General features: G+C 44.5%; 3 protein-coding genes across 13 annotated transcripts; 2 read left to right on the top strand and 1 right to left on the bottom strand.

Annotated features, from left to right (window-relative positions):
- The first annotated feature begins 2,040 nt into the window (after positions 1-2,040).
- Positions 2,041-4,775, top strand: LOC136464435 (protein BOBBER 1-like). The gene is made up of 6 exons (XM_066463386.1): positions 2,041-2,561; positions 3,635-3,807; positions 3,942-3,990; positions 4,078-4,250; positions 4,342-4,420; positions 4,545-4,775. The coding sequence occupies exons 1-5, from the start codon at positions 2,168-2,170 to the stop codon at positions 4,381-4,383; spliced, it is 831 nt and encodes a 276-aa protein (XP_066319483.1). The 5' UTR covers positions 2,041-2,167; the 3' UTR covers positions 4,384-4,420; positions 4,545-4,775.
- An 885-nt stretch (positions 4,776-5,660) lies between these two features.
- On the bottom strand, positions 5,661-13,617 carry LOC136467722 (NEP1-interacting protein-like 2). Of its 4 annotated transcripts, none has more exons than XR_010761614.1 (6): positions 12,485-13,617; positions 12,189-12,373; positions 11,653-11,736; positions 11,207-11,371; positions 6,461-6,706; positions 5,661-5,773 (listed from the first exon to the last, which is right to left on the bottom strand). XR_010761614.1 is itself a non-coding variant. In XM_066466492.1 (5 exons), exons 1-5 carry the CDS (start codon positions 12,612-12,614, stop codon positions 6,584-6,586), a joined length of 687 nt encoding a protein of 228 aa, XP_066322589.1. In that variant the 5' UTR covers positions 12,615-13,617; the 3' UTR covers positions 5,778-6,583. The 4 variants fall into 4 exon arrangements, 2 of the variants coding, with proteins under 2 accessions (XP_066322589.1, XP_066322590.1); XR_010761615.1 differs by having other exon boundaries at positions 12,192-12,373; positions 12,485-13,611; XM_066466492.1 differs by lacking the exon at positions 5,661-5,773 and having other exon boundaries at positions 5,778-6,706.
- Positions 7,577-14,301, top strand: LOC136467723 (uncharacterized). Of its 8 annotated transcripts, none has more exons than XR_010761620.1 (4): positions 7,577-7,973; positions 9,727-9,905; positions 10,436-10,554; positions 14,091-14,301. XR_010761620.1 is itself a non-coding variant. In XM_066466494.1 (3 exons), exons 1-3 carry the CDS (start codon positions 7,597-7,599, stop codon positions 10,517-10,519), a joined length of 576 nt encoding a protein of 191 aa, XP_066322591.1. In that variant the 5' UTR covers positions 7,577-7,596; the 3' UTR covers positions 10,520-11,168. The 8 variants fall into 8 exon arrangements, 1 of the variants encoding a protein (XP_066322591.1); XR_010761617.1 differs by lacking the exon at positions 14,091-14,301 and adding an exon at positions 11,456-11,645; XR_010761619.1 differs by lacking the exon at positions 14,091-14,301 and adding an exon at positions 10,668-11,168.
- Positions 14,302-16,827: the final 2,526 nt, after the last annotated feature.

Here is a 16,827-nt window from a genome sequence, read left to right as displayed (position 1 = left end):
TGGCCTCTGAATTTCCTTCCATCCTGGGTTTAACGATGTGCATGATCAGAATGATTTTGGCCATAGGATCTTCAATGAGTAAGAGAAGAATGCTTGAGGAGAGATCAATGCCATTTATTTGTGTGAAGTTGGATTACTGTTATACAAATTTGGGTGGACTTAGATTAGATATGACTGTGGAAGTGGTTGAGAGGGTGGATTTGGTAAATTTTTATGCATTATAGAGGGGTAGAGATAAACCAAATTGTATAAGATAACAAGAGCATTGTAAACTCGCTTGATGCAGGCAAGTGTAACGGTAGTATTACCGGATGTCCGGACGGACGCATGCGCACCCGCCCCCATTCGCCTTTGTCCTGACCCCGTCCGTCTTTGTCCCGTCCTACGCACGCACTTCGCTTAGTCTCTACGCCTGCCGGTCGCCCCTGACCCCTTTCTCTCTCTCTGCGCGGGTAACACTCAGGAGCCGAGATGAGCAGCTGAGGACGAGCACGCCCCTAGCGCGCCTCGACCGTAGCACCAATGTCTGCTAGCCCCTAGTGGCTTCGTTCGCTAGTCCCCCGACGCGCCAAGCGCCTAGTTTGCTCATCCACGGCCGTACAACATAAAACACTTGCAACGTGAAAACATTTGAATGCAACATATGTCTGAAAGTAGATGAAATATTTGGAACGCACACTTGCAACATGTGTGTGAAACACACGAAACATCTAGATTTGCAACTTGCAATATGAAACCACTTAATGCAACATAAGACTGAAACAGCTGAAACATCTGGAACATATTGTTGCAACATATGTGCGAAACATATACAACATCCAGATAAATAAAAGATTGCAACAGACGTCTGGAAACAGATGAAACAATTTAAACAAACGCTTGCAACATGCCTCTGAAGCACTTGCAACATATGCAACACCCCCGTTCTACTTTTGCAACATCAAGATAAAATGGTTGCAACATACATATGAAACGTCTCAAACACTTAAAACATACGTATGCAACATAGGAGAGGAAAGGTTGGGCCAGTCGATTCTGGCCGTCAGGGTGCGAGCCGCTGCGCGAGCACCACTAGCACCGGCCACGCTCGTGGGTGCCCTTGGCTCGGCCGAAGAAGACCTAAGGTGCCACGACACATGTACCCCAGCGGCCATGGCGGGGCGCGCCCAACGGTGATGGGCGACGAATGAACGGTAAGGGAGCGAGTGACGCAGGTGACTGCCACACAGGTGAACAGCGCAGGGAGCGAGGGCGTGCGCCACGGCCGACGATGGGAAAGGGCACATCGTGGTAGCCCGACGAGTGCGCACTGGGAAAGGGGACGATGGATGGGCAGCCACGCTGAGCGACACAGGTGGCTACCACGCAGGTGAGCGGCGTAGGGAGCGAGGCCGCGCGGCGCGGTCGACAACGAGAAAAGAAAACGGCGCGGCAGCCGGACGAGCGTGTGTTGGAAAAGAGGGTGGACGGATGAGGAGCCATATTGTTTTGGGGCCGGGCAGATAAGCACGAAGGAGTAAGGTGTGGGCTCAAAAGGGACGAACAGATAAGCACGAGGAAATAAGAATTTGTTTTTTATTGGCTCGCTCGTAGAGAGCCACCTCCTCCGGCAGAACGTCCTGGAGTAAGGCCTTGTTTAGTTCAAAAAAGTTTTCCCAAAAAGTGCTACAGTAATCATCACATCGAATCTTATGATACATGTATGGAGCATTAAATGTAGACGAAAAAAAAACTAATTGCACAGTTTAGTTAGAAATCGCGAGACGAACGTTTTGAGCCTAATTAGTCCATGATTGAATACTAATAACCAAATAAAAATAAAAATGCTACAGTACCAAATTGCCAAATTTCACCCGACTAGAAAAGACCTAAGTATTTCCGCAAACCTTTCAAAGGAAAAGTATTTGCTTCACACGAGAGGTAACATGGCCCAGGCCCACCGTCACCCAGCCCCACTCGTATTAGACGCATTGGCCGCAACTGACAAAAACTCGTCACTGTTCTAAAATCCCTTTAAACCCTCGTGTCGTCTTCGCATAATCCGTTCGCAAACAAGGCCTCCCCTCCATTCCTCCAGCTCTCCAAGCTTCGTTACGAAACCCACTTGGAAACCTCGCACGAGCAGCAACTGCCCGAAAGGCCGAAACCCTATAAGCAGTAGCGGCCAATGGCGATCATCACCAATTCCCAGGAGGACGGCGACGGTGAGGTGGCTGCGCCGTCTGCGGCGAAGGCCATCAGCAGGAGCGACGAGGACGTCCTCGCGGCGGTGCTCGAGCGCACGGGCGGCCCACTCCCATTCCTCCAGGCGGCGATCGACGTCGCACGGGAGCGCTCCGGCTTGTTCCACCGCGACCCCACCGCGGCGAGGAAGGTGGCAGCGATGGCGAAGGCGGCCAGGGCCCAGGTGGAGGCGGAGGAGAAGCTTGTGGCAGCGAAGGAGGAGACAAGGAAGTTGACGGAGAGACGGAGGAACGAGGAGTCGAGGAGGGCGGCGGATTCGGAGAGGAAGTTGGAGGGGGGCGCAGAGAATGCGGCGAAGGACGGGAGGCGCGCAAGAGGTGATTCATCTCGTACCGCCACCTTATTTTGGTCTGTTTGTGATGTTCATGGTTCGAATGCGGGATTTGCTTTGTGCCTTGGTGATTTCTGATGCTGCATTTACTCATCAAATAGAAGGCGCTATGTTCCTTTCTACTCCTATGTCTTTGCGCAAGCAGAGTAAAGTCGCATTGCAGTTCTAGGCTCGGCAACTAGTTAGCTTCAGATTGAGCACATGGGTTTGCGATTCTGCTCTAAAGTTATGATGCATAGGTGTTCAGATTGACATACCGACAACATTCAGGCAAATACATCATGGAATTTCAAAGTATGCCGTAGACCGTAGTTGCTTCCTGTGTGAAGTGTTGGTGTTGAGATTTACATGATAACAAACAGGAAAATATCATGGAATTTCATATTCTCGCTTGGCTGCCTTTACAGTTTTATGCTAATTCATGAGTGTCAGAGCTTGACTTTCAAAGCAGTGATTCAACTCTGAGTTTTTTTACTGGGATTGAGTATTTGAGTTCTGAACTGATGCTTATCTTTGTCGTCACAAAAGATTAAGGGATTTCAAGTTGTTTAGTGTTCTGTACTCGGTTGCACTTATCAATATTAGCTTTGAGATCTGTACGTTTAACAGCATGTATATCAAGCAGCAATCAGTTAACGATGCAATATCATGTTTACTGATTCTTCTGCTGATATGTTCTGTCAGACTGTCAGTAGAATTATGCTGCGTTGAACCTATAAGTTCTGTCTTTAAATTATCATTATTGTGCTAATTTAGTAAGATTTCTACTGTAATGAATAGTTGATAAGTTCGTTCCTTGTTATTTGAGACCCATTTCTCGTGGCAACTGTGATTTCCACATGTTACTTACTGTGCCTCATTCTGATCTCAAATTCTGGGATATCAATTACTAACCACTTGGGCTGTGCATACCCTTCTTCTGAAATAAATTGTTTGTACTCTCATGCTGATCTGGACATCAGATGAACTTAATTGTAATCTGCACTTCCATTTCTGTTATTGTGCTCACATCCTTTACATTAAAGAACTAAGGTGTTTTCCTTTTCAATTGTGGATTAGAACCAAATGCTGAAAATGGTCTGGACTTGGAGAAATATTCCTGGACTCAAGAGTTGTCAGAGGTTAACATAACTGTTCCAGTCCCCCAAGGAACAAAGTCAATGTTTGTTGTCTGTGAGATTGAGAAGAACCACCTAAAGGTTGCACTAAAGGGCCAGACTCCAATAATTGACGTAAGTGGCAATATTGAAATGGCGTAACCTCGTCTATATGTTGATGAAGTGACATGCTCAGTATTTACATGACAAGAATCTTCCTCATAGGGCATACATCTTCTAATATAATATTTGATTGTTTTTCATTCCAGGGGGTGCTTTACCAACCGGTCAACGTTTGCGACTGCTTCTGGACAATTGGTATTCCTGTTGCAACACTAATATCTGTTCCTGCATGAAGTCTGCGTTACCTGTATGTCATTCACTATTTTGTAATGACTCCTTCAGAGGACGGGAAATCACTGTCTATACTACTGTCAAAGCAAAACAAGAAGGAATGGTGGGCATCTGTGATCAGAGGTGGCCCTGAGCTGGATATCAAGAAGGTGAAGATAATGCCCAGCAGATTATGTGACTTGGATATTGATCCTGAGACAAGACAGGCTCTTCAGAAGTCAAAGGTAAGTCAGTGGAATGCCTAATGCATTGGATTTTTCCCCCTACATGAAAACTTTATTCGGTGATCTAGTGAACTTTGTCTTTGTATTTCAGTTTGAGCATCATCGGAGGAATATGGGTCTCCCAACAAGATGAAATCCAAATTCAGGACCCTCTCAAGAAGTTTCCCCAGGTGATTCCCAGCAACTGAAACGTGCAACTGTTTTAAAACCCAAGGGTTATATTTGGGGGCTTTGTTAGTTTGTATAGGTTGATATATGAATGTCTGATTTCACTGTTCGTTTTTAAACCTGCAGACGGGTTCCTCATGGAGGAAAATGGTTTGAGGATCTTGGATCCAAGAAGTTTCACATCGTCGTTTTGCACAGATAGACAATTTCAAATACTGAATAGAAGTCGTCGGCATACTTTTTCTTCTTTATTGAAAGTACGGAGACACATACACTAAAGATATTCTTTCGGCTACCATATACTATGCTGTAACTCAGGAGCTTATATTCTGGTAGTCACTAAGTGACTGGGTTGAAAAGCGAGGCTCTGAAATCTTTTTCTCAATGTATTTTGTTCCAGTATTCAGTAGAAGCAGGGGTTGAAATGACGAGGTGGCATTCTGTGATTGTTGGGCATATTATGTAGCGCCTCTTGCAGAGTGGCGACTCTGTTAGACCGTTACACTTCTCTGAAAGAACACTTGTTCCTGAATTCTGTTCTGCCAATAGAAAATCTGGTGTTCATAATGTGCTTGGCTTCGTTCATAACTTTTACGTTCACTTGTAATTTTTCAGTGCGACATGTTCAGGACCAGGAAAGATTTGTTGTTCTATCTCCAATTGCTCAATAGCCTGCAAATTTTATGATAAACACGAAGCTATACAATCTATTGTGGAAAGCTACGATCACAGACTCTGACAATGTAGAGGATGTCGTAGCGGCAGGTCGATTCGAGGTGGGAGCCAGGGAGTTTCAGCTCTGTTCTTGCCTTCTTGGTCGAAGGTGGCGTGATCCTGACAGAGGTCAGGGCTGCCGCCGGACGGCAGGTCGCACGCATTACTATGCTTTGGTATGGGGATCCATCGACCCTGACTATGTAGACTGCAAGATTTCAAGCAACAATTGATTCAGCACAGCAGTGGTTCAGGGCCACTGCTCTCTACTCCACCAAAGATGAATGGATGCTGAATTTCTGATGTCCTATCAACAGTGCTCTATCTGGATTGGGCGCTACCGCCATCAGTTTCAGATGGGCACTGGAATACACGGCCATGAGGACTGAAACATGGTCATCAACACTTGATGCCAAACACAGGGGCTGCATCTGCAAGAACGAGGACAGCAAGAATATTGCCGACACGGCTGGAACTGCGCATGGAATCTGTTCAGAAATTATGCGGTTGTTCCGCAGAGTGCCAAGCAGACAAATAAATTCTACAGAAACAGGAACTGCTTCGACAGCAATCTTATTTCATTACACGTTGGAACCGGGTGTAAGAGACAAAGTCAGATTGTCAGATGTGCACGGCCGTACCTAAGGATGAAAACGGAACGGAAATATCCCGAACCGAACCGCATCGTTTTCTATATTTAATCCGACCGAATCCGCATTTTCTTGTTCGACTTTACCGTTTTCGCTTTCGCATTTGAGATGTTTCGTATTTCGAATGTAAAAGTAGAAAACGGTTTACACATTTTTTCGACCGTTTTCTACTTTTCTACTTTTAATTTGAAATATTCCGAATTCAAAATTCGGTTTAAACCGAATTTGGCCAACTGCACAGGTCATACAGCCCAATTACAGGCTGCTCACCACGCAGCTGTGTTCTTTCTACCGGTGGCTAGCTGCCATCTCTTATAGACGGCGCCCAGCCTCATCTCTCTTATTATGTATTTGGTCGTGCACTTGTTTAATGCTATGCACTTGAACTAGATCATGCACTTGTTAGTTGTGAACTTGTTATGTATTTGGTCGTGCACTTGTTTAATGCTATGCACTGTGGGTCAGTATTTCGTATTGAATTTTCGCATACCGACCGTGTTCGACATAATTCCGCTCGAATTGGTTCGTTTTCGAAATTCTAGATATTCCGTAAGTTCGTGTTCGTTTTCGTGTCCGGCTTGTCCGCTTTCGCTTTCGCTTTCGTATTTCAAATGTAAAAGTAGAAAACGGTTGAGGAGTTTTTCGACCGAGTTCGACCGTTTTCATCCTTAGCCGTACCCGCAGGTAGTAAACACAGGCAGATTCTGCTAATTTACACCACGGTATGTACCTCTATATGAAGTGTAGGAGCAAACATTTCACTTCACCCAACTATTTCTTCATCTACGCAGGTTACCTATCTTACACATCTTGCCTGCAAACGGGGCATGAGCCATGATCGACGAGCCATTTGTCCACGCAAGGCTGGTGGAAAGTGTGAGAGCAATTGGGTAACGTCCTCGCTGTCTCGCCGGCTACAATGTCCTGCAAGATGAAGGACGCTATTAGGTCGGTGTTGGTGAAAAGAAAAAAAAATGCACAAAGCAGGTGCCAGCCACACATTGCATTTAGTAGCAAACAAATTTTGGTATGAAATCGCTAATTGCAGTTGCCTCATTGAGGTTGTTGCATCCCACTAAACTTCATATCAGTGTGTCACTCCTACCATGCATTCATTGTGTCATTGTCCAACCATTGTGCCTCAACTTGCATTCATGATCTCATTATCGCTCCCAGAATGAGCCCATTTTTCTGGTTGAACAACCATATATCTCTCTCAGAAATCATTTCGAAGAAAATAGCTTGGAAAATCGCTGATTACTTGTCAATTGTCTGTACCCCGGACGAATTGGTAGTCCATGTGCTAACTTGTGTTTAATGGTTGCGGGCAAGTCTATTACTTAATGATTTTTTTTTGCCTTAATCATCAGGACAAAGAACTTTACAGAATGCATCAAACGAGTTTAACAACCACTACACAGACAAATCAAGTACTACTAATAATAGCCTGGGAGCGCGTAGCAACCACCTAACAATCAGTACTCCAGTATCAAGTTAGAAAACAAAACATTAATGGTCACAATGGTTGGCTTTGTTTTTCTTAAAAAACATTTCAAATTTATGTTAAGGTGCAAGACCACTGTGACAGGAGCTTACTTTTAACATAGGCGATTTTTTTTCTTTTTTGAACATAAACAGGCAGGGCCTGGTGTTTATATTAATTAAGGTGGGATATTTATATTTAATTATAAAGGTGGGTGCTTATCTCCTGCAACTAAAAGAACTGAAAAGAACGAAAACGTGGACACTTTTTTGGTCGAACGTTCCTCCTGCCTCCACGTGCGATCCCGCGAGTCTCTTCTTTGGTGCGACATATGCCGCCGACGGAGGTGGACCTCGCTATTCGCGCTCGCCCACGCCGCCGCCTCCCATTCACCACCACTGCCCGCTTCTTCCCCAACGGCGACTGGGTCACCTCCGCCAACGCCTCCGGCTGTGTTCGCGTCAGCAGCCACCACCGCCAGCTTCTCCACCCACGGCGACTGGGCGCCTCCGGCTGCGTCCGCGTCAGCAGCCACCGCGGCCGCCTCCTCGCCGCCCGTGGCTGGTCCCAGCCGGATCGCCTGCCCGCACCACCCTCGAGCACTGCCGCCACCAGATCCCTGCCGCGCTGCCCCCTAACGGCTTTGGTTCCCCGCGTGCCGCCGTCGGCGGGACCTAGCTCTGTTTGCACCCGCTCCAGAATTCTTAGGTGTGTTCCTGTCTTCTGCTCTAGATCGATTGACTCAATAGTCAATTCTTCCCGTCAAATTAGGAACCCGCACGAGTGCCTACACTAGGTTGCAGGTTCATACATCTTTTTCAGTATGAGCAGCAGGCGCCCTGTTCCACTAGAATTCCGGAGACTGATTTAAGTATCGATTCTGCAAAAGCATATATAATAGAGATATATTGAATTTGATCGGTTGCTACAAAATTGACTGGCCTTAGAGCAAGTTTAGTAAGTACGCCCGCTGCCGGCTGCAAGGAGCGCCAGGTCACTCGAGCTGGGGACCGGTGGTGGCGGGTCCCATCCATCCTTTAATGCTCGGCGTGTTTACAAACGACGTGGGAACCAATGGGAGCCGGAGGAGCTGGGGAACAGGCCATTTCGCCCGCTTTTTGCCGGCGTTAAGCTAGTCGCCCGCTCGCCTCTCTCTCTTGCTTTCTTTCTCTCCCACGTCAGATTGTGCTGATGTGTTAGGTCATTTCGCCGACTGAGCTGGCCTCATTATACTTGCTCTTACACAGTGGTTGCCCAGCTTATGGAAAAAAGAGAAAAAGGACAACCAGAATCAACTACTAAAACTCACATATGGATCATTGCATGGTTTTTTTATTTACTGATTTCCCAATTTTTGATATTGCAAACTGTGTTCAAAGCTTTTAATCTTTGGAAGGTTTTGTGTTTGTGAGTAAATCTGCTAATGTACCTAACCATACACCCAAAATGGAAAAAAGACATGATTTTTAAAATATTTGTTTTAGTGAACTACAGAACCAGCTATCAAATTCAATTAGCACATGGACTTGTGCTATAATTTGTATATGCTTCTTTAGACACATGACAAGAATTGTGATAAATGTATATGACTGATGTGATACTGGTACTTTGACAAGCTCAAAGTGATGAACAAGGTCATGTTTTCTGCAATTTTGGAACATGTTGCCTAAATCAGGTATGCACGTATCTATAACATGAAAGAGACAATTTTCTGGACAGTTGTTTAAATTCAGAATTAAGCATCCTGTCAATTATATCAGAGCCAATCTCAACATATATTCATGTTTGCAAAAAAAAAACACGAGGTTTCATCAATTGATTTGTGGATTCTTGCATGCACATGGGGCAAATAACACATTTACAGCTCGCCATAGTTCAACTATGCTGCTCCAAATTCCTACCTGTATGTGTTCATATTAAGAATTCTTTAGAGAATTGCCAGTGCGTACTTGTAAGTTAATGGAAAAATGGTATGCCTTTCTGGCTTTCTCTAGATTGCGTCTTGCTGTTGCAGGAAATGAGAGAAGGTAGTGAAGTGAGGCAAGCTGAACTTTTCTACTGATAAAATGCGACTCGGTGAACTATTTATAGCTTGATGAGGTTGAGCCATCCACAATAAAATTAGGGCTTCTGAAATTCATCTATGAACTGCAAAAGAATTAAGTTAGATCAACATAGTTACAGTTTGGTTAGGCATTACCTGTTCTGTCCACACTTTGGTACTTCTACCGAAGTTTAAAGCAAGCATAGCTGATAAAGGACTGTGAAAAAGTTGACCTTGCAATCTGAGAACTGTGTAGCATTCAGTCTCCAAGCTACATATTTTTTTCGCATATCTGAATATGTCTATCTTTTCAAATTCATTTCTGTTGTGATAGTAGAATAGAGGATTCATTTAATAGCCAGATAATTGGAATACCTCCACCATCTAATGGATGATTTTTTGTTGTGTTTTCTTCAGATAGTGAACCATGCTAATAGGCTGCTGATTTGTCAAGGTCTGGCACTGATTCTCGTCCTCCGCTAAAGTCGCCTTGCACTGGCCCATTCTTGAATGTCGCCCCTGCTCAGCGTCTCTCATCCCCAGGCATCACGCCAACTTGCAGGCCAGAGGTACATCCCCAGGGAAGCAGGCTAGAGGTACTATTGTTGATACGTATGGAGGTATCTTAACACAATCTATCTATTTAATCAATGGATTGCCCCTTCTATTTAATTAATGGATTTTATACATATGTTTTACAGATGTGACTATATATTTTGGAAGTTTACGTATGTCAGTACATTTGGTTTGACTAATTGAACTTGCAAAATTTAAGGACCATAGCTCCTAACAATTTACTATCTTTTATCCGAACACATCAGTTCTACCCCACCTTGTTCATAGTTATAACTGAACATTACCTATGCAATTTTTCAGAGTGGGAAGAAGGGGCAGATCCCTTACCACGGTTCTTTTCCAGTTGCATCAAATTAGTATCATAGTTAATGTAGTTTGAGATTTCAGAGTGGGTAGAAGGGGCGGATCCCTTTCAGAGTAATTTCAGTTTTCATATATATAATCTACATAGAAATTTGTATGGTTTGTTCAGATTTAGTGGGAATATGTTTTTTTCTGAAACTAATAAGCTTTTTTTTTTGGAAATTCATGTTGTGACTTTTTTTTTCAGTTGGTGACATTTTTTTCCTTTGCCATCACCATTCACATCAAACTCATCAACGGCCATTCTGTGGACCTACAAAACTACACGTGATTGGCGTGGTCACCCATCAACACATGCGCACTCAGGTTCATCCCTTCTTTAAGTAACTAATGACTGAATTATAATGCTTTTGACATTGTCCATCTTTTTGTGCAATTCGTGTCAAGATCCTGCTTATTTATCTTTTGATGTGGTTCAGGTGCTTAGGAACACCAGTAATTGGACTTTAGCCAGGCACTGCTTGTGCACTTAAAATCATATTTTTTTTATAGTTAGGTACATTAGCTGTTTCTGTTCGTGCCACTGCATTAGTTAGCCGTTACTCTTCAGATATGCAACTGAATGAAGTTCGGTTCTGCTATGGATTTATTGAATTTTTTTTTTCTGTTGCCCGCCGATATAAAACATTATCTTAGCCGCATCACGGAAAATAGAGTTTGTGAGCCTGCGACGTTGTGCTCTCCGTGACTGTATTCATTTCACGAACTTTGCTTTTTGAATTAAATATCACTTTAACGTTGGTATTTAATTTCACAGTATTGTTATCTTATCGTGCGATCCGTGTGTTTTTAGTACAAAAGTTTTGTTGTCCCGTAGCAACGCACGAGCATGCAAATTGCAAAAGCTGTAGGTATTTTCTCTCTCTTATTCCTGCTATACTTTTAAACAAATCAAAGTGCATATTGTGGTAGAAGGTTTCTTTAACAGTAAGTAGTATTGTGCTTTCATAATTTGTACCTGTAGACAGATAGGGCAAGACAGGATTTCGCCGAATGAGTCCCCCATTTGGTTAGTGACCACATAATGTGGTAGTTTCTTCAGTGACTCTTGTGAGAGCCCTTTAGATGAAATATCTCCAAAGATGTCATATAGGTCATCGTGACCAAAATCTGATATGCTGACCTGTCAATGAAAAAGTATATAAAATTTAGTAGAAGTAGAACACACAAACAACCCATTAACTGTGGCTATTTTTTTCCTCTGCAGCATTACCATTCAGTTTCTTTATAACAACAAAAAGACAACAATTCAAAGGAAGCATTGACAAAAAAGAAAAAGAAAAGCCACTACTAGAACACTGTGATATCTCCATTCTGTGGCAAATACAATGATGGGAATCCATGTCATATTTTTCTGTAGCTTTGTGCTGTCAAAATTATACTCCAGTGCTACTGATTACTGACCTGCCAAAGATATGATGCATATCCTGAAGTTGTAAATTGCTCTTGCACAAACCGGGCACGAAGAAGCTGCTCAATGAAATCAGCCTGCACACCAAACCATGGATGTTGTTATAGAGAACGCTTCTATAAAATTACTAACAATTACCGTGGTAAACTCATATTTATGATAGACCTCAAACGACCAAGTAGTAGTGCAAGTCGAATATTTTGCTAGATTGCAGTAGTGCAAGTCAAATTAGGTTTATGAGGTTGTTTTCTCTGTTATATTTTTTATGAAACCATAGGGAACCTTATGAAGTAGTACTAGTAACAGTCACTATCTCACACAGGCTGACATACACGATAACGTCGAAGAGATTTTAGAGAAACAGATGGCATATCTGCGTTCACACCTAACGTCCAACAGTCCAAGCAAGAATCGTAATTTAATCGACAATCAAGTTCTCAATTAACAAGAATACGCATACGTATCATGTGAAAGTGAAACTGAAAGCAAACAACTGAACAAGCAAAGACAGGGCATGGAAGAAGCTTACTACCATGGACGATGCGCCGTGCGAGCCCAGGCGGTCGGAGCACCAATAAGCGCGAGAAGCCTCAAGAACCTCAATGGAGAGGACAGCTCCGGCGACCGCCCCCAATCCAGCTCCCCGCAGAACGCCGCCGCTGTCGGAAGCTCTGCCCGCCACCGCGCCGGTGACTGCCCCAGTCAGAGCCCCAGCTTTACACGCGCGCGGCACATGCACCACAAAGCCAACGTCGAGCTCTCAGGACAGCTAACAGCAGGGGCAAGATCGAGGCGAGAGGAGCATGTATGTGCAAGAGCAAGTACCAAGAGCGAAGAGGCCAGTGAGGGCGCCGGAGACGACGCCGGCGAGCAGCCTCGGGGGGTGCAGCGCCACGCTGCGTTCGTCCAGCGCGTCCTCGTCGGGCGCAGGCGCGGGCGCCTCGGCGACCTCCATCGTCGTCGCGACGAGGCCTCCCCGAAGACGAGGTGGCGAGCAATGTGACAAGCTCCCTCGCCACGTAGTGGCGCGGCGTTTATTTTTGGCGCCTTGGTTGGTGTGGCGGGGAAGGGGAGGGGCGAGAGGCTCTCCGGGAGAGTAGGGTGAAAGGCTAAAAGGCTTTGGTTTCAGCGGGCGGCTTGTGAAATCATATTTGTTCGGTCGCTTTCTCTTTGTGGTTGGCGTGGCTTTTCATCGGACCCTTTTGTACCTCGAAGGTTGGTGTTTGGTGACAGGTTTTTGCACGGAAGCCGGAAGGATAACATGAACATACGTGCTGTTTGGTTGGCAAATGTAAACGCAAACGTTAACGAAATCGAATTACCCTGGGACCGTAAACAATGAATCAGATCGTGGACTTTGTTTGGATTTGGACGGTAATGGAATCAGCTGAGTGCACGAGCCGCAGGTGCACACCAAACACACGACGACGCTGAGCGAATCTTCAGGGAGCGACGAACGCACGACGACGGAGTCCGCTCACACCTAGCGACGAACCTCGCTCCCCCGACGAGCAGCACGTGCAGGTCCACCACCTCGCTCCCACCGCATCAGCCCTTGGCCTTGCCATTCCCGGTGGCCGCCGCGATTCGTCCGATCACGGCCCCTAATAGCGCCGCCGCTGCCAGGCACGGCATCAGGCGCCGCGAGGACCACCATCTCCTCCTCACGACTACAGGGACGGTGGCTGTAGCGGCGACGACGTTGAACCCGGGCCTAAGCTTGTCCCCGGGGGTGGGGAGGACGAACATCTTGGGGTCGCCGACTTCGTGGGGAGCAACGTGAGTTCGCTGTTGGACTTGGAGCGCCTCGTCGACCACGGCTGCATCTACGGAATCGCGAGGCGAGGAAGAGGAAGAGGAAGTGCTCGAGTCCTATAGCAGCGGCGGCGGTATCGGATAAGGCTTCGGAATGTCCGGGATCAAAATTGAATAGGTTGTAATTAGATTACAGGGTACCTAATATCGGGGCAAATCCAACCAAACAACAGTAACGTTATCCATTACCCTCTGTAATCCAATTACGTTACATTTAGTTGAACCAAACACCATCATAGTTTTTTAGATCCTTTTGTTGATGTTGATATCTTCTCCACCTCGTGCAATGAATCATTGATTGGGTGAAAGATCTCACCTTCTTCTTTTTTATTTCTTTCTTCCTGAAAGACCAGCAAACATTAACTTTGTATTGTTTCTCGGAAATACTCCTAAGTTAGATAGTGCATCAGCATTGCCAACATCTATTATCTGTTGCAATTTTTTGCGTCCATCAAGTGTGTAACGGGTGTGATTATTTAACGAAGAGCATCTCCAGTAGACTATCTAAACAGATTACATATCCTATTTTAATAGTGGAGATAAAAAAAACACTTCCACTATTCACTTTTGTTGGCCCAGCAAATAAACACCTAAAAATTTGTTCGACTGCTTCCAGCCCCATGTTCGTTCGCCCTAGCCTGTGCGCGGCTCTTCCCCCACCACTGCACCAAGCAAGGTCGTCGTCGCACCCTTCGAGCATCTCGGCGGCAGCGTGGCGAAGACTGCTGTGGACAGATTTGGCCGCCCCTAGCCGTTCCCCACCTCCAGGCTACCGCACGCCTCCTTGTCGACGATCGCCAGAGCTCGCGCTCCTCGTCTTCCCCAGTTGGAGGGTGGCTCCCCATACTCTTGATGGCTACAGGGTGGCCGGAGCCACCCCCTCTCCCGATGGCGCATCAAGCACTGATGGCCAAGTTTTTCAATGATGATGTGGAAAGGAAGAGATGGCCCCACATGTCATTCTCTATTAAGATGGATTTGGGAGGCATGTTTTAGGTAGTCATGCCGGAGAAAATAACAAACAATGAGTAGTATCAAAATATGTGGCTATTCAAATAGAAAAGTAGGGTCTCTGTTTTAGGTAGTAGCTGGAGATGCTCTTTGTATCTTTTCTAATTTATAGGAATAGAGATTTTGGTGAAAAATTAACCTTCAATAGCATCTTTAATTGGATATTCAAATATAAATATCCTTTCTTTCGGATTTCTCGCTAGCCTAAGATGGAGAGTGAGAATGACTCTATAGACTGAGCACAAGATATAGAAAAGCTAGGAGAATACAGATATATAGAATAAGTTTTTTACTCAAATGACTCTCTAAACGATAATCTAGAGAGTAGATTTTAAAAAGGCTCTTGGAGATGCTCTTAGAGACCTACTCCCTCTGTCGTGAAATATAGTGCATTCTGACCATTCTCAGACAAAATAAGAGAGACTGCAATAGACGCATATACCCCTCACTTAACTTCCTGATCTATTAAAATCTAATTCTACTCCACATGATTAAAGGCTGAACTCTCAGTCTCCTTATATAAAATATGGCAAGTACTTGAATTACTTTACTTATACAAGATAACCATGTATATTTATTTAAGTAAACATTATTTTCTTATTCTCTGAATGCACTATATTTTAGAATAAATTTTAAATGCTAGAATGCACTATGTTTTAGGATGAATGGAGGATGTGATAATGAGTTCTTTCGTTGCCTTGTAACACAAGACGATGGAAACTCTACCTGCGTCCCCTCTTAAATGATTGAGCCGTGTTTCTCTTAGTTTCTTCCTAAAAATTGGTTTTCAGCCTCATGACTCCTATACTTAGAATGTTAGTTGCCATTAAAGGTGCAACATTGTGAGAAAAGCACGTGTCTATTTACTATTTGCGTCAAAGCGTGCGCATGAGTGTATATATGTCTTATGTTTGAAAACAACAACATGACGATGAAACGACATAAACCAAACAAGATTTTTCATATTGGTTACAAGTAATAAGCAAGACTACAAGCAATGGGCAAACACATTGATAGCGCAGTGGTTGGGCACATCCACAAGGGTTCAATCCCCTAGTGCCGCATGGTTGTGTGCCCGCCTCCTTGGTTGAAACAACGCATATGGTTCCGCGGCCGCCCAAGAATTAAGCATGCACACGTGTGAGGTTCCAGTCTGTTCTCGGGTTTGGTGGGGGCCTTCTTTAAGATTAAAGTCAATGGGACGTCTCGCCTCTTGCAAGCAATGGTAGTAAGGATAAAAATAATGACCAAGTCTTTTTAGACTATAAGCAATGGTAATAAGGATAAAAATAATGACCAAGTCTTTTTAGACTATAAGCAATGGTAATAAGGATAAAAATAATGGCGAGGACCACTACCAATGTTGGGTAGGAAAAGGCAATAAAATAGCAAGGTTATGTAACCGACAAGAATTGGTGTGTAGCACTAGCATAAAGACAATCATCGTGCCAACGTTTATACAAACTTGAAGAGGTTTGAGAATTGAGATGGCACCCAAACATTCGGGAAGGAAGGATATACGAACCTAGAAAACCAACATGTTGACATGGTAGTGATGGAGACCGTCTCCCATGCTCCCATCTCCTCCCAAGATCCCATGCTCCCACTCTAAAAAAAACCATCAAAACGTGCATGAAAAAATCAACAGAAATATAATTGGGTAGTTAATGGAAGGATGAATGCTCATACAAAATTTGAGGACATACAAAATTATGTGCAAGTAGAAACACAGCGAGAGAGAGAGAGAGAGAGAAACAATGAACCTGTTCGCTGGTTGGTTTCTGGTTGATAAGAGGCTGTTCGGCTGGCTGGTAGCCGGCTGGCTAGCTGGCCAGCCAACTCACGAAATCACTGTTCATGTCCTACCAGAACAGTATTTTTCTTTCACAATAATTAGCCAGAACAATATTTTTCAGTCCTGCCGAACAAGCCTTAAGCCCGGCTAGGGCTAGTTTGTTGTGAGAGGAAAACACCGTTGGCTGGTTGATAAGCCCTGGCTGAAATCAAAAGGCGAACAGGCTGAACATGTTTATTGGGTCAGGTACTCTGTTTGTATAGATCCACAGCCCACGATATTCACATGATGATTTGTCTTTTTGTTTCTCCTTGCATAGAACTTCTTCCATCCCCAGATTTCGCATGAGCGTATCTTTATATTGTCTACTCATTCATATTTTGTTGATTTTTTTTTCGTGCACATTTTTATGGTTGTTTTGGATGAGTGGGAGCACAAGAGGCATTCTCGGTAGTGATGGTCAAAGTTAAAAAAAAAAACTCGAATTGGACTTGTATTGGCGAGAGGAGAATGTGCTACGTAGCAGGCTCATTATTTCCATATATGA

This window comes from Miscanthus floridulus, chromosome 7 (assembly GCF_019320115.1).
Source record: "Miscanthus floridulus cultivar M001 chromosome 7, ASM1932011v1, whole genome shotgun sequence".
In the NCBI taxonomy this organism is placed as follows: Eukaryota; Viridiplantae; Streptophyta; class Magnoliopsida; order Poales; family Poaceae; genus Miscanthus; species Miscanthus floridulus.
The sequence above is the reverse complement of the archived record's forward strand: the minus strand, read 5'-3'. Positions and strand labels throughout refer to the sequence as shown.

Coding starts and splice junctions, on each gene's coding strand:
- LOC136464435 (XM_066463386.1), top strand. CDS start 2,168: ATGGCGATCATCACCAATTCCCAGGAGGACGGCGACGGTGAGGTGGCT. Junction 3,808..3,941: donor GCCAGACTCCAATAATTGAC/GTAAGTGGCAAT, acceptor TTTTCATTCCAG/GGGGTGCTTTACCAACCGGT. Junction 4,251..4,341: donor AGGCTCTTCAGAAGTCAAAG/GTAAGTCAGTGG, acceptor TTTGTATTTCAG/TTTGAGCATCATCGGAGGAA.
- LOC136467723 (XM_066466494.1), top strand. CDS start 7,597: ATGCCGCCGACGGAGGTGGACCTCGCTATTCGCGCTCGCCCACGCCGC. Junction 7,974..9,763: donor ACCCGCTCCAGAATTCTTAG/GTGTGTTCCTGT, acceptor TGATTTGTCAAG/GTCTGGCACTGATTCTCGTC. Junction 9,879..10,435: donor CGCCAACTTGCAGGCCAGAG/GTACATCCCCAG, acceptor TTTTTTTTTCAG/TTGGTGACATTTTTTTCCTT.
- LOC136467722 (XM_066466492.1), bottom strand. CDS start 12,614: ATGGAGGTCGCCGAGGCGCCCGCGCCTGCGCCCGACGAGGACGCGCTG. Junction 12,374..12,484: donor CACTGGCCTCTTCGCTCTTG/GTACTTGCTCTT, acceptor GCGCGTGTAAAG/CTGGGGCTCTGACTGGGGCA. Junction 11,372..11,652: donor ATGCATCATATCTTTGGCAG/GTCAGTAATCAG, acceptor TTTCATTGACAG/GTCAGCATATCAGATTTTGG.